The sequence below is a fragment of the Caretta caretta genome, chromosome 2, assembly GCF_965140235.1.
Source record: "Caretta caretta isolate rCarCar2 chromosome 2, rCarCar1.hap1, whole genome shotgun sequence".
NCBI classification, from domain to species: Eukaryota; Metazoa; Chordata; order Testudines; family Cheloniidae; genus Caretta; species Caretta caretta.
The window spans coordinates 178962827-178988038 of record NC_134207.1 but is presented as its reverse complement, the minus strand read 5'-3'; the positions used below and the strand labels follow the sequence as shown (position 1 = coordinate 178988038).

Genomic DNA, 25212 nt, shown 5'->3' with positions numbered 1-25212 from the left:
AACTACATTGCTTAGGGCTGTGAAAAATGGCATGCCCTCTAAAACATAATTAAGCCTCTCAGAAGAACCTCTTCCATTGCTGTAGTAATTGTCCACACCACAGCGGCGCATCTGTAGCCATGGTGCTGTATTGTTTCGAGTGTAGACATACCCACAACCTACTTTAAGGCCTGATTCAATGGGCCTCAAACACATGCCTAAAGTTAAAAGTTAAAGAATGTGATCAAGTGCTTTGCTGAATAGGGGCCTCAGATCTTTGCATAAGGTACTCAGATGTGTTAGGTTTTAATTGAATCAAAGAACTACTATGATGTAACTGGCTCCCCATACCTGGTATTTTCTTCAGTGTAGCTGGGACTTAACACTAAGGCCCTCTAGACAGGAGGAGTAAAACTGTACTAACTGCAAGACCTGCTGGAAAACAGACAACAAGTACATTTCTTCCAGAACTTTTCTGGACAACCATTTCCTAGCTGTTTTCTGGTTCTACTGTAGCAAGCAGAGTTTTTAACACCAAGGTAGATGCAGCTGTGGACAGGGATTATTTAAAGACAGGCTATAAAATCTACCCTCTTAGCAAAATTTTAGCATGCTTTCTGAATGTGGGGGGTAACCCAGTCTGCAACAGTAATGTGTATGAACACAAAGCATGTTACAGTTGTTTGGCTACAGCCATAGCTGAAAATAGTTTCCACATAATAACGTGGACAGAGTCTCAATTAGCAACCTTCACAAGCCTGTAACTGTCACTCCAGAATTGCACAAATTTAATTGGAAATGGTTGTATTTTTTTTCCCCTAACAAAAGGATGCTGAGTTATTTCTGAACTTCATATCAATCATGTTTTTAATCTAATCTTCTAGTATTGCCTGCAGTCACATCATAAGCCCTAAACATGTCCAGATGCCAGGGCAAGTCAATTGCTATCGGCAGCGTTACCATGGAAACCTCTCACAGCTTTATCCTGTTAAAATTAGTGTTATATAACTTTATTATTAATTCTCCTTTGAAGCTACCAAAGCTGACTTCTTGAATTTTTTTTACCTATTTACACCACAAGCTTGAGTGAGACTTTAGATGCATGAATATATGAACAAAGATTGATCATAAAAATGATAATTTCTTTTAAGATGTAAACACACACACACACCCCCACCAAATGCAATTTTCTGCTGAGTCGACTTATCAATATAAAAAAAGTGTGTCATATAAAAATGGTCTCTCAAACTGGCACTTTTGCTCACTAGTACCCTGGCTTTTTGTATGCTTACTGGGAAACTTCCACTGTTTAGGTACCTTCAGTTGTTTAGGTCGTCCAATAACCTGGCTTTAGCCCTCTTCCCAAAGTGCTTTATCATATGTCCATAGATAAGGTCCAGTCCTTGGGATTTGCTTGGTTCACACTTCTATTGCATCTTGGAGCTTACATATGAGAGAGATCTTTCTGAAGCCAAGATTCTCAGTTGGATATGTATCCACGGTTTTAGATTCTCTTGGTCTGTCCTCTTGAATAATCCATCTTGTGTTTTGCACCAGCTCTGTCCTCATCTTTACATGTCAGCGTGCTATTTCTCTCTTTACATGTCAGTGTGCTATTTATCTGTCACAATCTCTCACATATATGTCCCAGAACCCTCAGTTTTAAAAGAGCCTCATGCTCCAATTTGGCACCTGCAATTAAGTGCAAGCACAAAATTTTAGCCACAGTTAATTGCAGGTGCAGTCCATAGCACTTCCATACCTAACTACCTCATTGCACTCCCAAGTCAGCTAGTGAGGCATCCACATGCCATAAACTGTGTCCACAACTAGATGCAGCCACAATTTTGTAACCTCAGATGGAAGGCTGCTTTTTAAAATGAAGCCCAATGTATGCTGTACTCATTTTGTGCTTGCCAGGAACTTAGCAGGTGAGAGTCTCATACATAGTTGAATAGAACTATGAAAAAATATAGAATTTAGTTTAGACTTTGATTAATTTAAGGGAGGGGGCACCATGCAAGCAGGCATTACCAGTGGTTCTCACAATAAAAGTTTTGGTGGCCTCAGAGTGCGGGCACCAACTTTGGTTGCTGGCTGCACGGACACTTTTTCCTAAAATACTTATTAACTTGAGGAAAAACAAATAAATATGCACGTATATACACATCCAGATCATTGTCATTTATTTATGTAGGTTATTTTTACGGACTCAATAATAAAAGTAATGCTGTGAAAAATACTGGTATGTTAATATCACTTTTCACAGTAAGTTCTGGCAAACTAAGACCTGGATGGAGGACGGCGGGGGGGAGAGGCTGAGGCAGCAGAGGCCGGGGCAATGGATGTGGGGCCCTGCCACCGTGTGGGTTGGAGGCATGGGTCGGCACCTGGGGCTGGGGGTCGGCACCCTGAGCTAGCACCCACTGGAGTCCATAGTCAGTGCCCACAGTTGTGTGGCCAGGGCTGGGGATCAGCACCCACTGCCACGCAGCTGGGGTCAGCACCTGGCACCTTCTGCTGTGCAGCTGCTGATCAGCGCTTGTGTTCCATGCCCATTGCTGCACAGCCAGGGCTAGGAGTCAGTGCCCTGAGCCAGAACCTGCTGGAGCCTGGGGTTGGTGACTGCTGCCACATGACCGGAGCTGGGGATCTGCACCTGGGGCTGGGGGATCAGCACCCATGGCCAGCACCTGCCAGAACCCAGGGTCAACATCCAAGAGCAGTGCCTGGGGTCAGCGACCAGGGCTGGGGGTCCTGCGCCTGCTGCCACACAGCCAGGTCTAGGGGTCAGCATCCAGTGCCAGCACCTGCCAGAGCCCAAAGCCAGTGCCCGGGATCTGCACCCAGGGCCAGCAGCTGCTGGAGCTCAAGGTCAGCGCCTGGGGTCAGTGACTAGGGCTGAGGATCAGAGTGCATGGACGGGGGGGGGGGGGGGGGGGGTGTCAGCGCTTGCGGCCAGCGGCCACCAGCGGGATTGGGGGTCGGTGCCACACAGCCGGAGCCAGGAATTGGAGTCTGAAGCCCTATGGCTGGAGCCCTAGTCTGCAGCCAGGCTCCCTAAGTCCCTGCCGCCCAACCATCCCAGGGCGGAAGTCTGAGCCCCACTAAGTCCCCCATCCCCCTCACAGGTAGAGGGCTCACCTTGCTCCTTCAGCATTGTGCCCCACCTGTCTCCAGAGACGTGCAGAGTGACGCATCCAGGGACAACAGGGAGGAAGGGGAAGAGCCCGAAGCTTTGCCACCCACACTCCCCTCCCCCATCACCGCCCAGGAAAGTGGTGTGGACACAGGAAAGCCCCCTGGTGGCCGCATTAGACCCAAGGCACAGGAGAGTTCTCTCAGAACTACTAAGTGTAACTAATAAAACAGGGATCTCTGAATAGCCCCCATAAACATCAGTGTGTTCCATACAACATACAAATGGCTAGGAAATGAACATAACACGGTTAATTAACTTTCACATTAAGACACCACATTGTTGCCTTCATTTCAAATCCAATCTCTTATTTTCCCCCACGTCTTGAATATGAATTACTACTATATTTGGTGGCATATTCTGACATTTCAATTAATGTACATCTTCCCCACACGTGCAGCAGGACATCTGCCCAAAACATACAGCCATACTCAGAGTTGTGGTCAGTGTTTGGCCGAAGATGTATTGGAGTTTGAATGAAAAATGGACACAGTGGAAGGAGCATTTTTTAAATCAGAAAAAGAAACAGCACAATGGCTAGCATACTATGTGCTTTTTACATGGTATTCTACTGCTATCTTTTACTAGTGCATAGAAATAGGTGGCAGAACTGTCTCCAAAGAGCTGCATTAGTGATGAGACTGCCCTTCCTATACCAACATAAGCTGATGACGCCTCTACTTTCCCTGGTTCTACGGAACACTGTTAGAAGATAGCATAAGTGTACATGTTGCACCTTGGAATGCTAATCACTTCCTTCCCCAAAAAAATGAGGAAAAAAAAAACAGATCAATTGTTGCCGACAACTAATAAAAATCTGCAGTTGGTCTATGGCACTTGAGCCCTGAAGGAGAAAGGAAGGAGCATGAAGCAAGTTCCTGTACTGCACTGACATAATGAGACACTGGAATGAGGACACAGGGGAACACAAATGGAAGAATGGCTTGTTTTTTTCTCCTTTCACTCCCCACATTAAGCATTTTGTTGAAGAAAAATGGAGGAGGAAAGAATATACCCATGTGTCTGACACAGCAGAAAATACCAGACTGATTTTTCAAGAACTATTCACATCTAAGGGCCATTTGTGTTAGTAGGAGTTATGCCTGAATAACAAGTACTTCAGGATTTGGCCTTTGGAAAATATACTCTTATATTACTGAATGAGACCTATTGGTAGGGACCTGAAGCTTACTATAAGCTAACATTTTACTTAAATCAGCTACTTACAGCTGGTTGAAAAAACAAATTTAGTCCCTTCCTCCCCACCCCATTTGCAAATCATTAAAGTACCAACCCGGATTTCTGGAAATTCATTTGTTGTTTCTAAGTATTTACTAAACAATTTGGGCAATCAATTTTCAGGCAAAGGATGGTTTTTGAACAGTTCCCTTTGTCTATTTGTTATTCTTTGTGTGTGTGTGCAATTTATTACTTAAGCCATGTCGTACTGATTCTGTTCCCTCACTTGGTGACTGAAACATTTTAAAACAGGAGACTGAGGATTAAAGAATCACAAGTAAACAACAACAAGGCCAGATTCTGACAGCTACTACTCACTATGAGTTCATGCTGCACAAGAAGCCCCTTTGACTTACATGAGAATATTCAGATAGCAAATTTCCCAAGATATGCATTCAATAATAGAGGGACTTATCCATAAATCACATCTATCTAAGGTACCTCTATCCCCATTTTACAGATGGGAACTGAGGTACAGAGAGACTTAAGGGCCAGATTTTTAAAGGTACTGAGGTACCTGACACTACAAATATGAACCTAGTGGGATTTACAGAAGTGCCTAGGTGCCTATTGGCCATTGACATAATTGACTTCAGGTGCTTCTGTAAATCCCATTAGCTGCCTATATGCATCTTTAGACACTTAAATAAATACCATTGAGAATCTGTTCCAGAAGGTACGTCTACACTGCAGCAGCGAGGCTCCCAGCCTGGACTGAGAGAGACAGGCTAATGGGGCTTGCACTATCATTCTAAAAACAGCTGTGTAGACAGCACTTTAAAGTCGTGGCTTGGGCTGGAGCTTCAGTGCCTGACACAACTACTTCTAAATGATGTCTACACAGCTACTTTTGCAGCACTAGTGCAAGCACTACTAGCCCGAATCTTCTGACCCAGGTGGCTCGCTGATGTGAGCGGTGTCAACACCCTAAGCGACTTACCAAGGCCACACAGGAAGACTATGCAGGAGCTGGGACTTGAACCCAAGTCTACCAAGTCAGAGCTTAGTGTCCCGATAACTGGACTAGTCCTTCCCTTCCTTCAAATTAAATGAGACCCACATTATGCTGGAAAATTTACCCTAGCCCCACAAGGTTGGCAATACATGTCCAAGGTACATTTTCTGGCATAGCATGGTCTGACAGGAAATATACTGCAGGCAAATTACACCTATTGATGATGCCACAGTAATTTGAGTATAATGTAAAGCCAAGAGATACGTAGTGGGAGAAAATTTACAAATATTTTATAACACACATTTTTTTTAAAAATTCACATGGATAAACTGAATGCAGGACTCCTATTGAGGAATGTTTTCATCTATGGTAGCCTTATCAAATGTTGGCCTTTGACCTTTTGTCTATTTCTTCTTTAATCTTAATCTTCAAAAACTCTTCTTATATCACATATTAAAAGCTATTTTTCTAAAGTAACATTTGCTTCTCCCACTGGACCAGATTCCAACAGTAAAGCTACCGCATGCGTTATTAAAATCAGCATGTTTCATTTCTTATTTCCCAGAGGACTCTTTTTTCCAAATGAGCAAGAACTTAGTTTCATTTACAAAATAAAACAAAGCAGAGAAAACCTTAACAAAATCATTTAACTGCTATTTAATATCTATCATCTATCTTCTGAATTGCTACTAAGTCGCCCTCATTTTCTGGCTGTGAAGAATGCTTTCTGCAGGTGAACTAATGCAGTGATACAATACATTTACTTGAGTCTACAGAGAGACTGCGTGAAACAGCAGTTCTAAAAAAAGGGAGAAACACCGCATTATAACTATTTCAATATAAACAAACCTCCAGCTATTCTCTAGTCAGTGGCCAAAGTATGGGTTGGTAGCATGATTTTGAGTAGAGTGCCATGGCACATATGATAAGGCCTGTTCACCGCAGTACATATGCCATAAATAAATTCTATAGATAATACGTTTGTCTAGATGGAGACAAGGGCTGTTTTGATTTCATATAGTCAAATAGGAAAAAGCAGATGTCCACTTCACCTACCCCTAGTGAAACAGTGGAAGAAGAAAGGCCTAATCCTAATAAATACCTAACTTCACAAAGTAGATAGCACCAGAAAATGAGGCACAGAAACTTGTCCATGTCACCCATCAGGCCCTCTGATTCCCCAACCAATGCCCCTATCTCTGGATCAAACTGCTTCCTGGGGGTCATAAAAGGTGAATGAAATACTCATTGACTTCAATGGCAGAAGGACAGGCCCATAAAGCAGTTCTTTTCCTGTCTAATTCTGGTCATGTGTCTGTAACAGTCCACAGGAAAATTCCAGACTCTGTTTTGGGCCTCACTGAACTGAATTTTTGGAGTAGCCATGAGGAATATCAAATAATTCTTTGGAGTATTTTACTAACTCTAAAAAGGAGTAATTAAGGTGCCTTCAAATGAGGGTGATGCCTCAGATGTCTTCCAGACAAATTCCTCTCTTCCCACACAATGTGAGTAAAAAGCAATGGTGATATAATCTGATTTAATAACCTTTAATGTGACTTGTGGGAAGTCAGGATTTGGCCCAGTGAATACCTGTTCAGATTCTAACAGTGACAGACCACTAGTTACTGACCTGGAGAAAGATAATACACTATTAGGCTGGCAATCAACAGAAATGGATGCATTTTTCTTTAGATCATGGATTCTCAGCACTGGGGTGAAACCCTCCTGGCCTTTCCATATTGCTAAATAGAAGGGATGCCCTGGCTAGATGGAAGGGGCATCAATGGTGGCACCATTATGGAAAAATGGAGATCCAATATGGAAAAGACTGAGAACCACTGGCTTAGAGTACCTCTTGAAATCTAACAGCTTGGCTGGGGAGGAGAGGGAAGCAGCTCAGGCAACCTTGCTGAGGTTTTCTTTGAGAGCTATCATCTTTTTCCACAACATTTGAGTCCCAGTTTTCTGAATGTTGACTTTGAGACCTTCAATTAGATACCCTCAATTGGCTTTGGAGCTCAGTTCTCCGGCTGACTTCCAACCTTAGGAGACTTGTATAAACCTGTGTTTTGGTTTCTATTAGGAAGCAGTTCAATGCTCAGGCAAACAACATTCAAGATGTACATTAGCCCAGTACTTCTCTCTCTACTTGAAAAGAGAAAAGCATGAATAGTGTCATTTATAAATAGTATCAATTCATTTCCCTGGTTATGTTTGTCTGACAGTTACAATATCTGAATCCACAGTAGTTCAGTTGAACTTCACTCTGAAACATCAGCCATAAGAGGAAGGACATTTTAGGGTAAAAAGGCACACACAGCTTTTGGAAAGCCTGTTGTGACATGGGAGGCTAGAACGGAAACCAGCCCTAAAAGTAAAGAGGATAAAAATGGAGAGGATGGCTGCAATATGGTGGACACATACGCAATGATGAACAAAAAAAAAAAAAAATCAGATGAAAGCTGGGGCATATGAGGTAGTGGTCACTCACCACAGCTTCCTCTGCTGGCTCACTAGGCTCAGCAGGCAGAGCTTCCTGTTCAGGAGCCACGGCCGCAACAGGAGCAGGAGCCGCGGCCGGAAAAGAGAGGGGTTCTTCAGCCTGGGGTTCCAAAGATGGAGCTTCTTCCGCCTCAATCTTTTTTAGGTTTTTGGTTTTTTAAATGAAAAAATCATTGAACATTTGAAATTGGGGAACAGGAAAGAGTGCACAACAACAGTTCTGTATTTATTACAATTCTCTTTCCCTGGTAGCTGTCATAACGGGCTTGATCTTGCAGACCCATGCCTCTGAGAGGATAGCAGAACTGGGCCTCGTAACAATAATTAACACCTAGCATTTTCATCTTCAAAGCACTTTATATATATTTAACTGATCCTCACAACATCCCTCTGAGGTAGGGAAATAGTATCATCCCAGTTTTAGAGATAGAAAATGAGGCACAGAGAAATTAGATGACCTGAACAAGGATATTCTGAAAGTCTGTAGCACAGCCAGAACCTGAACTCAGAGCTCATAAACCCCAGTCCAGTCTCTAAACCACAAGGCTATTGTTACTATGAGATTTTAAAACAATCCCTTGTTCTTTTATATGCAGTTTTGTCTGTTCTGAAAATAAATGGTCCCTGTTCTGTCTATTTATGCTGGATGTAGTCATACCAGACAGCCATTTATAGGGAGCAAATATCATGGACAGAAACAATTTGCACTCCTGCTCTTTTCCAGATCCACTGTCTACCCTTTTTCCCATTAACAGTTTATTTAAATCTGGCAGAATGAAAATAACCAGATTGTGATGAACAAGCTCCCCCTCTACCAGTTAATTCCAAACCACCTATGTGGAATCCATCTTCTGAGCCATGTTACCGGGATTCAGAGTCTGATGAATTTTAGCATACATTTGTTGTTAGCATAAGGATGCATCCAGGAACACCAGTCCTGGCACAATCTCAATTCTGCAGCAAAGTGCCCCCCCTCAAAAAAAAGAGAAAGCTTTTCCACCGTTCGTAAGACAGTTTCCAAGCAATTAATGTAACAGCGGTTAGTTTGGGGGTAAAAATACTTAGGGCAGGATTTGTTCCATATTGAAGGAGAGCTACAGGTTGGGATCACTTACACAGAATAGCTAGCTCAACCAGACAAAATAACCTTAATGGATTAGTCCACCATGAACAAATTACTCTGTACGTTGCAAAGCTCAGAAGTTACTGAGTTCAGTCAAGCATCTTCATTCACATTTAATAACACTTTGGGTGGAAAGTCTCTTGTGATATAAAAGGCAGCCTCTATAAAAGTCTAAGATTAAAACATTTTCTTTTTCAATATTTTTCAAGTAAAATCAAGAGGTCTTTACTTATTTTTCACTCATTCCTTAAATAGGCCAATTCCCACTGCAGTCAATGGAAGTTTGCTTAAGTAAGGATGTCAGGAGTTGGCACAGTATAAAGACACACTCATTATATTGTACCATGCTGTGCAGCACATTTCTATGTAGTGAATTAATATTAGCTGTACGGTATTTCACAAAGAAGACATCAGAAACTGGAATGAAAAACACTAGGCAGTTCTATCTAGGGGAGTCCACTAATAAGTTTCCTGAGGTTTAATACTATAAGTAACTGTAGCTACTTAGACAATTGTTATAATGCAGATTATATTGATTTTCTTCAAGTTGCTTGCACATAAACAGGATTTATCAAGTAATCTGCAGTCTATTTACCATGTTTGAACTTCAGCTAAATACTGCCCATAGTACACTTGTTGAATAATGGAAATACAGTATTTGATTATGTTTCTGGATGTATGCATATGCACATGCACTGTACAAAAGCCACACCAAATAATGTTCTCAAACTTTTCCTGTTTGCCAGCTGACATATATAGTGTATGTCTATTTCCTACTATGCTGATACTTCATATTTTTACATCACCTTTAGATAAATCAAGACTGCAGTAGAGTATTGGTGAGAAGAAATTGTCTACCAGAGCATGGTCACTTGCACAAACATTTCTAAACCCCTATATGATAATAAAAATGAATGTGTCTGATTAAATATATGAAAAACCACTAATCAAAAGTAATATTTCCAGGTGGATAAATTGTGATAAAGACAATGTATTATTGTAACAGAGAATAAAGTTGGTGACATTTTGGGCCAGCTTCTACTTGGTTAACATTGCACAGTGGTGTGTATTAATACCCTTTCTTGATTGAAATGACTGCACCAGTTATAAAAACAAATATAAATTATGTGCAAACTGACCATTGCTGTTATATCATAAAACTAAAATTCTAGAAATTAAATTTGGAATATTTAAAAACATCCCTTTTTAAGATGCTGGGTGCCGGGCAATATTTCTGGTTGTTGTGGGGTTTATTTTGTTTTGGTTTGCTTTTGTAGAAAAATGTTTGAGTGGGGAAAGTTCACAGCTACACAGAATCCTTAGCCCAATGTTGCAAGCAAAGGGTACATGTTTTAAAAGATGGAAGCACATCAGTGCAATAGAGGCATTTGCAAAAACGCAACACAATATTTTAAGGGATATTTTAAAAAAAGGAATAAAAGCCACAACTTACCAAGTTATCTACCACATTCTGATTTGATTGCACTGTGAATAGAGAAGTATCCTAGGGATATACAAAGAAGCAGGAAAAATATTTTAAGCAAGCTTGTAGAAGTCTAAGCCTTACAGAATCAAGCCTTTGGTAGTCAGGCAACCCTCTCATTGATTACAGAGCTTTACCTAAGTAAGTGATGGAGAATCAGATTCCCAGACAGATCATTTTAATAAGTTTACCTCAAATGTAGACAGTTAAACATTGTTTTTTAGAAATACTTTATGGAAGAATGAAAATCTATTAAACATTATCCTGATGAAGGCATAGAAGTGTAAAACTGAGTTCACAGTCTCACAATACACCTAACTTACAACAGCTCCATTACAGAGACAAGGTGGGTGAGGTAATATCTTTTATTGGATCAACTTCTGTTGGTGAGAGAGGCAAGCTTTCGAGCTTACTCAGAGCTCTTCAGGTCTGGGAAAGGCGCTCCATGTGTCACAGCTTAATACAAGGTGGAGCAGTTTGTTTAGCCTAAGTAGTTAGCACATACTATAAAGGACCATCCAAGGTAGAGGGATAAGCGTCTGGGGGCAGGTCTACACTACAGCAGGGACTGACACCCTGAGACCCACCAAACTGACTGCAGATCGCTCTCCAGTCAACCCCTGTACTCTACCCCCGACGAGAAGAGTGAGGTAAGTAAACGCGAGAGTTTCTCCTGTCGAACCTTCCCCCCCCTCCACCCGGTGTAGACCCCGCGGTAACTTGACCTAAGTTACGGCGACTCCAGCTAGCCCAGGGAGTTGCTTAGCATAGGGCGACTTACCGCGGTAGCGTAGACAGCCTATGATATGCTTTTAAGGACAGAATATAACCCAGAATAAGCAGTCCGGGGGGTGGGGTGGGGCAGGTGGGGGGGGAAGAGGAGAACTAAGGTGGCTATAGCTCACCACTGTACTTTCCTGATTCTGCGCTGTTCTGAGGCCTGGACTGGCTAAATTATGGCAGCCTGCCCCCATCTTTCTATGGGAGGCAGCACTGCTCAGAATCTGCACAATGTTGTGCTGTGGCTCTGCCTACCCCTAGACATGCTCTCAGCACATCCCCTATATAAAAACCAGGATTCATGATGGGGTTCTTGGAAGATAATTTGAATCCATCTTCCTCAGTTCCTGCACTAAAGGAATTCTCCTTCAGCTGGACCTGGGGTTGTTAGGGCTCCTTTACGTGGCTCTGGCTCTTTTCCACATTGTAAAGTGGCTGGAGCAGGGATGAGAATCACAATCACAGAGCCCAATTCTGCCTTCCCGCGCACCCTAGCAACATGGTCTAATCGTATTTACCAGAAGACAGTTTGGTAAAATGATTGGTTGTTGTCAGCCCAATGATTATGTTACATTTTATGTCACATTACAGGATAGTTTCAAAATCAATGAAGACATCTTTAAAAAATTGAAAAGAAACTCATAAGAAAAAAGGAATTTAAAACAATGAACCATACACTAGCACAGAACTTTCAGACAGTTAAAATCTGCTTATCCACATGAGATGGGGGGATGTGAAAGAAAGTTAAATAGGTTTTTTTCACATAAGTATGGAATTTTGGTACGTATATCAGATTTCACATAACAGATTTAGATAACTAACGTTTTACTAAATCTACAAAATGTTAACTAAGCACTATCTGGTCTTTTGACTTCCTCTGGGGGGTTATAATATAAAATAGACATTGGGCTGTTTTACAAGTTGAGTGCATTGGGTGCAATAACTTTTACATTTGTTAAATGTTTATTATACATACACAAATTCTCTTCTGCCTTTCTTTGGCAGATGATAGCACCAGCTAGACAGCTCAAGCTGTACAGCTGTTCCAAAAAAAGGCTAGTATATTTTGTGAAACATTTTCAAAGAGTGGATTTTTTTATTTCTTTCAAGAATTTTCATGCTTTTTTTGATGAAAGTTTTAGAATTAGATTTTTTTTAATTAAAGAAAATTTTGTTTTGGTGGGGAAACCTCCCACTCTCTCCCCACCCCCTTCTTTGCACACTTTCTCCCATTTTCTCTAATGGAAAAAAGTTTAAAAGGGAGACAAAGTATGGATTTTTCTATCACTGTCTCACCAGCAAAGAACAAACAAAATGCTTTACAAATTAAAAAAAAAACCAAACACTTACAAAAATGTTCAATTTGAATTTTTACTGACATTGAAATGTGGTAAGAAATACCTCAAATTTGTTGAAACAGCATTCAACAATTTTTTTTTAAAATCAAAAAAAATTTTGACCAGCTCTGCGTGGCTGTTTTATAGGTAAAGTGCACTGGATTCAATAGCTTTTAAGTTTTCTAAATACTTCAGCAAGAGAAGAGTCTGGCCAACATTCATTTGAAAATCCTACCCTAAAATTTCAGTGTCAATTTAAAATCCACATGTAATGAGGTAGATTTTTAAGTACTGGCCTCCATTTTTGTGTTTGTAATTATTTGCTCTATTCTGTTCTACCCTGCTTAAGTTCTTTTCTGCTCCCATCACAGAGTTATCTTAGCAGGTGAAGATGCATAGATGTCCCTATGATGTAAACTGTCCCACCAAATAATTGTGGATACAAAATTGCACCCATAATTTGCAGGTGCAAAGGTGGAAGACCACTTTTAAAAATCTGGTCCTTTATATGCAGTCAGGTCATTCACAAAATACTAAGGACAAATTCTGGTCCTACTGAATTCGATGAGAGCTTTGATTTAAGTGGTACAAAGATTTGGTTCTGTAAGACATTAAGGGTGAGATTTTCTTACCCACTCCAGACCCACTGTATGGGTAAAAGGGCTGGAGCAGCATTGAAAGCCGCAATTCTAGCTGTGCCTTCTGAGGGCCACACCACAAGACTTAGTGTAAGGGGGGGATGAGTGTGGGAAAGGCATCAGGAGAGGGGCCACAGCACTGCAGAGATTCCAAGCAGCATGCTGTGGCCCATAGGGTAGCCCACGGATGCTGCTGTATCTCAGATAGGACCCAGGGCTGACTAAGTTATGCTGGGGGCCCTGAAGCAGCCCAAGATTGTGAGGGTGCAAAGGTCACTTAAAGCAACTTTTCCCCATCATACCCCCTTTTGCTTCACCTCTCAGAGGCCCAGCACTGAGTAAACACTAGTAAATTTCTGTGGTTAACAAATAATCTAGAACTAACTTCCTTACTGAAAATCAGATTTTAAAAAATGAACACAAAGGTGTACACAAGTATAAAAACAGGTTTCAGAGTGACAGCCATGTTAGTCTGTATTCGCAAAAAGAAAAGGAGTACTTGTGGCACCTTAGAGACTAACCAATTTATTTGAGCATGCTCAAATAAATTGGTTAGTCTCTAAGGTGCCACAAGTACTCCTTTTCTTTTTGCAAGTATAAAAGTTGGTGGAAGAATATGAAACCCACACTTTTAATATTTTGCGGTCTGAGTAAACTCACTTCCAAAAAATTCAACTAGAAATCTAAAACACAGTAGCTTACTGGTGGAAACCTTGGCCCATAGAAGTGGTGGGAGTTTTGTCATTAATTTCTGTGGTGCCAGGATTTCACCTGAAATATTGGTGCCATATCAATGACATTTAGGGTGACCAGACAGCAAGTGTGAAAAATCAGGACAGGGATGGGGGTGATAGGCACCTGTATAAGACAAAGCCCTGAATATCGGGACTGTCCCTATAAAATCGGGACATCTGGTTGCCCTAATGACATTGGGTAGGTCTACACTGAAGTCATGGGATGTGATTGCAGCTTGTACAGATGTACTTGTGCTAACTTTACTCAAGTTGGACAAGCCCACCCAAAACCCTGGTTAATTACTCATGGGGCCAGCCTATGCTGAAACCCATCTTGTATCCGAGCTGCCTAGATTAAAGCTAACTTGGGTATAGCAACATGAATATGCCCATTATGTATGATGTTTGGAAATGGAAGGGGTAACTCATGGTCTGGTATTGTCCTCTGCTTTTTATGCTTCTGGCAGTTTGAGACTCGCAAAGCATAAGGCCAGTCCTTGTCCACTCTTGACAGCCCAGCAAATCTCTCAAACATGTTTATTTCTTACCTGTGTGAATCCATTAAATGTGCTGCTGGATGCCTAATAGAAGTGGAAAGCAGAACAAATATTATTAGTTTATTAACTCAGAGAATAAGTCAATATATTCTTAGTTGAAAATTTTTTTAAAAATGCAAAAAATACACCAAAAATATAAAATTAAAAAAAAAAGATGAAGGTCAAGACAGCGAGAGAAGCTACTTGGTAACTTTTTAATAGGCTAAAAAAGGCAGAATGATTGATTTTAGGATTTTGAAAAGACTGTAGGTGTATTTTTTTTTAGAAAATATAAAATACAAAAATGGGCCTTGATGGTTTACTGCTGCACCACATTTTGGATAGTTGCATGAGAAATTTTCAACAAGATTAGCAAGGGGTTTAGAGAAGGCAGGGGGAACAAGTAAATGGATTGTTTATAAAACACAGGGTTATGTACAACCTAAGGAACTCTTTTTCTAGACTATGCTACACACTGGGGTAGGTACCTCTTCTTTATCAGCCTCAATTTCCTGGTACAATAATCCAAATCTCCGGTTAGCAATTTCATCTTCAGATAAATCTGAGTTGTTGGTCTCATTGTCTTTGGGACTAGTTGAACTCTCGGTGCTAGCGTTTCTGGAATTTCCCACTTCAAACAGAACCAAGGGTCTAGCTATCTCCTTGCTTGGTCCAGAGTTGCTAATGTTTGCCTGCTCCCCGGATGAGCCTTGTTTTAAAGATACCTCCTGATTTTTATTGCTTGTGGTTACACCCATATCTTGCCAGCTATTATCTATACTTCCCAAGTCTTGGGTAGACCATTTATCACTAAAGCTTGGCCACGTGTTTTCCATATTACTTTCCTCTGAGTCTTGTTGCTTAGGGGAAAAGGGCCAGTTATCAAATCCATTTGTTTGGCCATCTGACAGACTAGAAAACCCCCAGGGATCATTATTAACGGTGGGATCCCAGTTTGTCAGCCAGGGATCTGTTTCCAAGGCTCCTCCAGGGACACTAATGTTACTACTATGGTCTTCAGTCACTTCAGGTGCTGCCCTAGCTACCAATTTATCTCCCACATTATCTAAACAAGAATCACTGCACTTTGCACTAGCTTGGTCAGCTGTCTCAGGCTGCAGTACCAACTCTTTTTCAAAGGGTATAAAGTCAGCTTGACCTTCATCAGCAGCACTACCATTTTGGAGGGTGCTGAAGCTATTGTCTTCAGTTTCTTTAACAGACTCTTCCGCACTGAATAATTCAGCATCACATAGAACTTTCCCAACATCCGCTGTGTCCCTTTCAGAGTGGTCTGTAACATCTAGGACAACATGTCCCAAAACATTTATGCGCTCCATGGCTGTACTCCCGCCAGCAACACTGCCAGCATGGTCTACGTCATCCAAAAACTCTGTTTCATGGTCACAATTCCAGTTATCTAAGACATTTTCAGGTTCAACATCAACACATTCTACATGTTTACATGTGTTCTCTACTATGTTAGCCCCATCTTCCAACCCTGCACTCAAACTTTCAGGAACCATTCCATCTATCTCCTGAATGACGTTTACCCCTTTAAATTTTATTTGCCCATGATTTTCCAGGCCAGTTTCCTCAAGGTAATTGTCAACAGTTGTCTCCGTTTGCCCACTATTATATTCTGACTCCCATACAGTTTCTATCTCAGTATTTTCTACAATTTCATGGTCTCGTTTTGCTAAGCCCTTAAGAGGTTCTACTTCACGGTGTTCTTTATTTTCATAATCTGTCTCTTCAAACTCCTTTGTATGTTTTATCTCCTTGAAGTTAACAGCTCTGGTCTCTACCTTTTCACATGGCTCCACACCTGCCCACATAGACTCTTCCTCCTCCTGCTTCTTCTCCTCTGCCTTTTCCACATCACATGGGGATTCATCCAATAAGCTATCAGTTCCAATTATAGGCATCTCACAACTGGATTCATTTGCTAAAGGCTGATCAGGCTCCAAATCTTTGCATGGGATATTTCTAGCATCTGAATGTGCCTTCAGTGAAGTCCTCTGATTTTCATCTATAGAAGAGGACCCTGGTGCATGATCCTCCTGTTCACCTACAGCAGGCCAAACACTAACAGACAACGTGCCAGTGGATTCTCTTGAGGTTTGCTCTGCCTCAGGGAAAGGCAAAGAACCACCTGCAGTGATCTCCTGGCTGACACTGGCTGTGCTAAGTTCTAGGCCCCAGTTGAGTGAACCTAGATCAGTTTGGGATCTGTTAATATCTTCTGTTGACCCATTGTTTGGGTTTTCCTCCATGACCAGGTTACACAGGGAAAGACTTTTTGAAGAATCAGGCTTTAGGCAAGCAGAAAAGCAAAGAAAAGAACAAGATGAAAAAGATAACGGCTGACTTGATGAGAAAACACAAAATTCATATTATACTACAGTAATTTTAGTTTAAAGATAAAGAATGCAAAATAACTAAATCAAACAGCTTAAGGAAAAGTTATGTGGTTTGTAATATTTGGAGACAATTGCTACAATCTAAAGAACGGTATCGATAGATGAAAGAGAGAATACTAATTAAAAGATTAAAACAGAGTTTTAGTAGGTTTGCTTACCGGCTGCACCAGTTCACTGCTTGTCTGTATGGAAGAAAACCATATAAATAAACAAATGTAAAACTAAACCCTGTGGTTCATCTAAACTAGTGGTTTGTTGTGTTTTTTTTGTTTTTTTAATCAGTGCCATATAGATTACCAGTGGTTATGGAGCTGCTCAGTGGCTGATCACATGGTGCTGGCTCTCTTCCATGTTTCCAGCTGCTAACTCATATTAATAGCTAAATTAATGTTAAATAGTTCCTTAACATTGTTGTTCCATGTAAGGAATTTCTGTGCTTGTCAAAAGGATCTTATACAATCACCAACAGAAAGGGAGATTACTCTGCGTGATCATGAATAGGATGGGAAGTGATCCAAAAGACAATAGTTCTGGTCTATACAGTGTAATTGTAGCCTTGTTGGTCCTAGGATTCTAGAGAGACAAGGTAATACTAGAGAGACCGACAATGGGTCTGATATCATTAACTCTAGGGCCCTTTACACAACTCTGGCAGGGGCCTTACTGTAAAATAGGTCTGATTCTCTGTTATCCACCTTGCATAGACATTTGCATCAGTGCCAAATGGGTATAAAATGCTGCCAAATTAAAATGCCAGCTTTTACAAACACTTTGCACTGGTACAAATGACTAGACAAAATGCAGGGCAAAGGTGAATCTGGCTCAGTTTGTCTGTTAAGAGGAAGTTCACAATGTAATAAAGCTTGTGAAACCTCTGATCCAAACTATTTAACAGTAAAGCCCTTGTCATGCTTGTTACTTGTTTTAACAGGAATGGAGAGAACTAGAGTTAGCTATAAAAAAAAAGAAAAATATTGACAAGCTACAAAGGAAAAATGTGAGACAAGCAGACTTACATAAAACATCTACTATTCATTCAGTGTTATAATCTCAAGAGGTTCTCATGGCATTTACACTGGCTTTGAAATTAAAAGTAAAAAACTGAATTCTAACTAGTGTGTGTAGATGAAACCTTAATTTTTCTTCTGGACTCTGTTTAATCCTCCCTAAGAAGCAGAGGTGACCATTATAAAAGCATCACACTTGCTATCTATTCATGCAACACGGCTGTAAAATTTTGCTACTTAAGGCCTTGAGTCAACAGAAAAGATCCATAGATTTGTGCGCTGTTTAAGTCTGCACAAGGTCACAGATTAGAGTTTTGCTTCCTCAGGAGGTCTAGCCAGCCATCACTTTGACATAAAGTAGGAAGAAAGCTCACGAAAACTAGCCCTCTTCTTCCTGAACACCATTATACCCGATTCAGCAGCAGGAGATGGGAGAAAGAGCAACTGCATCTTCTACAGCAGTGGCTGCTTTTCTAAATGATACCAGAGTATGGTATGTCCACTGTTACTTTTAAATTTACTGTATTTAAAGATCAATTCTCTCTCCACCCCTGAATTTTGAAAAATAAAAAATTAGGTGTCTATTGAAAGGAAGTTCAAAGGAAATACAACCTCAGAAAAGAGGTGACCAGTAGCGTCCATTACCACCCACCAACAGCTATTAAATACATGAAAATAAAAGCAGAAAATAGCGGTCATCAGCTTGACTGAGTGAACCCATCTTGGAACAATTCAATATAAATACATCATCTTTGTTAGCACTGCCCCTTCTGTTCAGAAGCTGAGTCTCTCCTTCCCTTCATATAGGATTGCCTTCCATCTCTGTGACCAGATCTCCTATTTCTGGCCCCAGAGCTCTGAAACCTGGTTTGGTTTCCTTGCTGGCCTGTAATGCACCCTCAAAGGCTTTGCATGTTGTGCCTGAAGCAGTGGACATGAGGCAAAACTTTCTGGGGTCTATTACTGCTGCTGCTGGAGGGCAAACAAATGGGTTCAGGAGTGCTGAGGATATTCATGGAAAACTAGCACAGCAGGAATGTAGGAAAAAGATATAAGGCCAGATGCTCAGCTCATATAAATAAGTGCAGCTCCCAGGAAACCAACTATGCTAATTGACACTGGCTGAGGTTCTAGACCATTTACTTTTGTCTCTCTGTGCTTTACATGGGATGGGTGAGGAATTGTACATATGAATCCCCTGCATATGAGACATCTGTTCAGCAGGTAATGCAGGATTTAGAGAGAAGGTTCACTTTAAATCATTTAAATCCAGGAGTTGTTTCCCTCTTGAGATGAAATTAACTCCAGTGTGATGTGACCATAAATGGGCAGCTGGGTACATATCTAGGCTCTTACCAAAACAGGCCGTCTAGGTCAGGACCTCATTCAAACTTATTGACTTCAATGAGCTTTAGATCAGATCCCTACTGTAAAGCTTTCTGACCTGGATTATGGCTTTGCATCAGATTTTACCTATCTAAATACCTACATGTAAAACAATCTTATTCTGGCTATCAATTAAGAACAGCCAAACCTTCCTTACATATGACAGAAACCCTCTATGTGCATCTTCAAGGGGACTCCCAAATAACATTCCCTAATGGCTTTATACGGTACTCAGGATGGGATGAGCAACACCTCTTGGGAGTGGAGCAGTGGCTGCACCAATGGCTTAAACGTACATTGTTAAAATAGGATTTTGGCTGATTAATTCAGCTATAGGGCTATGGTAGAACTCTGGCTGAAGATCCTATTTCCTTTTAAATTAAGCCTCCAGAAAGATTTGTTGTATATGAGCTAGATGATAAAGGTCATAAAACCTTGTTAATATACTGCAATTTGTTGTTTGCACTAATAAGCAAAATAAATCACTTTAAATTACATTGGTAAAAATGACTTTATCGGACCTTGAATCACCAGCATGGCAATTTTAAAGCCAAAAAATGTCACGAGTAGCAGAATCCTATTAACCTGGATGACAGTAGCTGTTTGTTTTTTGTTGTCCAAATAATAAAGACTTTTTTTCCGTTCGTTCCTAATGGTGTTAGGTGGGCTTCACATACTTTAAAATATTCTGGCATTCTCTGTAAATGCTTCATTTTGCCTTATGTGAAATCCTCTAGAGTGCTACAGAATCAGAGGCACAGAAAACATCTCAATACGCAATGATAAATATCAATCTTACCGTCCATAAATCCCAGGGCAATGTCTGGAAAAAGGGCGAAAAAAGACATTGTTGAAAATGTTGTCTGTACACTGTATGTTAGAACTTATCTATATAGTGCTGTAACTATACCCGGTACTTAAGCACAGCCTTAGTATATTTTGGGGGCTGGGGGAGGGCAAATGGAGGGTTGTGATAGTTCCTACTACAACAAAACTGCACTTGTCCAGTGAGATCATACCACTATGCATATGACTGGCATGTATGGAGAACTTCAGGTAGGAAGGATAGGTCCACCAATGGTTATTAGCCACCAACACCATGCTCTGAGCCTCCCTGGCCGATGTTTGCCAGAAGCTGGGAGTGGACGATAGGGGATGGATCACTGATGATTGCCTGTTCTGTTCATTCCCTCTGAAGCAGCTGGCATTGGCCACTGTCGGAAGACAGGATACTGGGCTAGATGGATCTTTGGTCTGACCCAGTATGGCTGTTCTTATGTTCAGGTCTCCCCAGTCTGCTATTACTGCAGAAATGGAGGCCAGCTACTTGGATCATCAACATAGTCATCAATAGGTACACAAGTTTTGCGAGGGACAGTTGCTCATATAAGCCAGAGATCTGGCTTTCCAGTAACTGTAGGGTCTTGTCACGATCCCTGTACAATACAGGGATGTATTGTTTTATTTTACAGATGGGGAAACAAAAGCAGAAAAATTGTGACTTGACCAATACCACAGAGAGAATTAGTAACAGAACCAGGAATTGAATTCAGGAGTCCCTTGCTGTCAATCCCTTGCTCAGCACACTGGATTTCTATACCTCTGAATCTATTAAAATATTGATAAAATTTAGTGGCTTATCAGAAGGGCCAGCCTAGCTGCATGGCACAGCTGGGAAAAATCTTGTAGTGACTTCAGCAACATCAGGGGCAGGATGGGTGTCTCTGTCTCCCACAGCTATTAAATGATCAAGATTCCTTTCAAAAGATCAAGGAATATGTGGCCATGATTCTCACAGACCTTAAAGAATAATCTTGTGTGACTGTTGTAGGGACGCAAGAAAAACCTATAGCTTTAGGTAAAATCAAGTGACAAACTTTACACCCTCACAATTGGTTTGCATTGGTTTACATTCTGAATGTTCTCACCTTAAGCAAAGGGCCAGAGAAAGATGGACAGACAAATGGATGAAAGAAAGCTAAGTTTAGTCCTGACATTAATATTCCCCCACATCCAAAGGGTCTTCATTGATCTCAAAGGGTGGCTGGGACACTTTACAACAGATAAAACTTGTGCTCCATAGAGGTTACAAAATAAAAAACACAACTACCAAAAAATTCAAAAACTGTTTTGAGAACTGCTACTAAATATTTGCTTAACTTCAAGGATGGAGCATATTACCTTTGCCTTCCTGTCTTGCTAAATGCCTGCACCCTAAATCTTCTGAAGGCCTTGAAGCAAATCTGCTGCTTATGTAATGAACTACTTCAATTTTTTATGACTACAAACCCCTTTCCATAAATCAAAATCAAGTACTTCAGTACCCAGCTTTCCTGAGGATGAACATCATCATCCAGTTCTCAATTAGTTTATTCCCAGATAAGTATCTCTTTTATGGACATATCCCAATTGATATTTATCTGCATGCATCTTAATAGTCTATTAGCTAAATATCACTACTTTCCTGAAAAATTATGGGCCCAGATCTGCAACCTTTGCTCAAAGGAAACGATCTGACTTATTGACGCTAAAAGTCCCATTCACTTTAAATTACTTCTCATTCACATATGTAGTACCACTAAAGTCAAAGTTGGAGGGTTGCATCCCATGCTGTTGTCTGACATTAATACTACAATTAAGTAGCTGCTAGAATTTTCATTAGAAACCCTGTTTTGAGTTGTGGCTTTTTTGTTAGTGACAATAGTGGTGTTTGGGAAAATTTCTTTGCAGCCCTTTATCTCTCTTCCCCCACAATGTCATAATCTTCCCCAATTCTTAAAACTCCATGGTGTGATGGCAACACAACTCTGGCATGTCAGCAGAACTATTTCTCCCAATTCTACTATTTTAAAAAGCACAAAAATTAAATTCCACAATGCTGGTCTCTTTTAGGCTGATGGATGTGTCTCTAAACACTAGGGTAACCAGATGCTCCAATTTTACAGGGACAGTCCCAATTTTTGGGTCTCTCTCTTATATAGGTTCCTATTACCCCCCACCCCGTCCCGACTTTTCACATTTGCTGTCTGATCACCCTACTAAACACACTCAAATAGCATTAACTTAACTGTTCAGATGCAAAATACCAACAGCCAAAAGAATTTAAAGTAACATTAACCCTAAGGGATGTTATCTCATTCCCATGCTAGTGGCACCTGAGGAAAAGGTGGATTTAAGATGTTAAAATCAGGCACTTGTGGGTGATATGGAGATTTGACAGCTGGGAGGTGGGGCAGAACTGTGTGCTCTAGGAGACAGGATACCAGCAGGACTCAGAATGAAGATCAGAATGTTTCTCTGGTTGGGTTTATTAGCTAGGGGGGATAGAGACTAGGTGCTTGTGGGGTGTATGTGTAATAACTGGGGAGAGAAGGGACAGAACACAGAGGGTGGTCTGGACTGTGAGGGTGTTGGGAGGTGGGGAAGTTACTGCTGGAAGAGTGGGATAGGCAGAGGGAGAATACTGCCAGGCACTTGTGGAATGAGGGTTACAGAGATTGAAAGGAGGTAGGGGCAGAGACGAGAGCAGATGGGCACTTTTCAGGGTCTGTTTGCAGTTGAGGGCATGTGGTGGGAGAATTAAATGGCAGGTTGGGAAGGCATTTGGGAGCCACTGCACAGAAGACTATGTTTATCTTCAGTACACTTCCTCAGTGCACTTTACTGAGAGGGGAAAAAAAACCCACAACAGTAAAACCAACACAAACTCAGAAAATGCACTTAAGGCGGGAACTCCATCCTTAGCATCCCCCTCCCCTCCAGTATGACAAGGCTCTCCAAACACAGATCAGATTTCATCCAGTTACATCTAGTCAGAATAGTGGATTGTAAGTGAATTGTAATCCTCAAAGATATCCTCTGAGTGTGGGTAGCCACTATGTCTCACCCATACAAAAGATAGATAATCCCCTTCTGCATGTTTATGGGGGGTGGGGACAGGGCGGTGGGAGAGCGTTTAGTGAATGCCTCCTATGCACCTACTTGGGAATACACTGACAATGTACATAGTCTCTGTTTAATAGTTCTCTATATTTCATGTTGGCAAATATTTCCAGCCACTGCAAAAATAAAACCTACTGCTATTTGTACATTATCCTGTCAGCGCATGAATGCTCTTTTATGGAAGTTTCATGTTTTGTGTTTAATTCTCCCATTTCTCTTATCACATTCAGGATTATTGAATGAGGAGCTGAAAGGGCAGAGCTTGCAGAGTCAAAGCTGGAATTTTCTGTCAATACTGAACGCATAAATCTAAAACCAAGGATTCTATTTTTTTCAGGGAGGGGAATTAAACAACAAGCAGGATGTGACAAAGCTCCATGATAATTAAACATTGAAAACTGCAACTAGAAATCTGACTTGGAGTTTGGAGTGCTGATAGTGTGATGTTTTTCTGTCCCCACATGTATCAGTGGAAATCACCACAGATCTATTATGTAACCAGGCATGCTCAAATAAATTAATTCACAGAGAGAAAGATCAGCAGAAAACCTGGATTGTCTCAACAACCTGGCTTGTCTTCTCACTCCTCCACCACTGTTGAGCTCCTGAACAATTGATTTAGACTCTAACTGCATTACAGTTCAAATCATGTCAGGCCAGAATCACACTGAAACATGGTCCTTGCTAGCAGTGTTAACATGGTTTCTCTGGCTGCTGTACAAGAGACAGGTCCATGCTGGCCAGAGAAATTCTTATCACCCAACCAGAAGTAAGTGTATTTAGAAAGGATTCTATTAACATTATTTAGTACCAGTATAGACAGAAACTTAAAATTGCAGCTTCACTAGGTCAAGCCAGCAACTCCCATGTTGCCCATAATTCTGCTGAGGGAAGCTATCTTCGGTCAACATGGCATAGAGTGTTATATAGTACAAAATAATTCTTCCCTATAATATCCCACATAAAAACATGTGAGACAGTTTTATTTTATTTTTATTATAGTCATAACTAAAACAGATTTATGAAAAAGAAAGCCAATCAGGTCATATTCTGTATTTAGTACAAAGACTATCACAGCATAGCGGTAGTATGCTGCCCCTATAAGACTGAGTGTCTCCTGAGCCACAGACAGTCATAGCTGGATTTTAAAAAAAGAACCTGTCAGCAAAGCAGGCTTGGGAAGATTACAAAATTTTTTCTGAGTTAGTCTATGGTTTGAGAAAAAGGTATAACGTCAGAGTCAAAGCCATCAGTTACAGGTGGCTGCTCTGCTTGACTATAATCTCATATTAGCCTGACGCTTCTCTCTTCCCCTACCCGGTCATCAGGTTGTACTGGTATTGCTGAAGAAGGAAGATGGATGGCTAATGAGAACTATGAAAGATCAAGTTTTTCAGAAATTGTAAATCCATCATTCGTTAATTCATGAGGCAGATGTTTGTTACCAAAGTCAACACACTCCATTCCTGTATAGCATACCTCTAGCAAAGAAATACCTGAGACATGGGAGAGTGGGTTAGGGTTATTCCTGTTGATACCACTTCTGGCTTGAAAGGGTCAAAGTCCAGATCTAGCAAACATTCCTCTTTCTTCACTTCAGGAGCTTCATTCTGTTGGAGAAGAGATGCTCACTTAAAACTCATATAGAAACCACACCGTACAAGCAAAATATGAAGGTTTCCCATCTACCTGCAACCAGATGGGAAAAGTTCTCTAAAGACTTCAGAGGATTCTCCATAGAATTCAGTGTTCACGACTGCCAGACCTGATTAAAAAAAAAAAAAAAAAAACACACAAAAAACCCCCCTTCCCTTATAGCTTTAAATTAAAGAGATTTGGATGCCTAATTCCAATCTGACATCCAACGTCCTGGGGTCCTCGGAAAATCCCAACAATAATGCTCGACTGTTTGTGAAAAGTTAACATAAAAGGACAATGAATATGCG

General features: G+C 40.9%; 1 protein-coding gene across 8 annotated transcripts in view; it reads right to left on the bottom strand.

The window, feature by feature from the left end:
• Window positions 1-25212, bottom strand: part of AMPH (amphiphysin) — a 176048-nt gene that overhangs the window by 14455 nt on the left and 136381 nt on the right. For 6 of the 8 annotated variants that reach the window (XM_048839155.2, XM_048839156.2, XM_048839150.2 and 3 more), the window contains 6 exons: window positions 24763-24876; window positions 20124-20147; window positions 17090-17113; window positions 14521-14553; window positions 10454-10504; window positions 7867-8013 (listed from right to left, as the gene is read on the bottom strand). In XM_048839155.2, the coding sequence (XP_048695112.1) occupies window positions 7867-8013; window positions 10454-10504; window positions 14521-14553; window positions 17090-17113; window positions 20124-20147; window positions 24763-24876 (393 nt within the window). The remainder of the gene's footprint in view (window positions 1-7866; window positions 8014-10453; window positions 10505-14520; window positions 14554-17089; window positions 17114-20123; window positions 20148-24762; window positions 24877-25212) is intronic. The other 2 variants (XM_048839159.2, XM_048839158.2) reach the window with 1 other exon arrangement.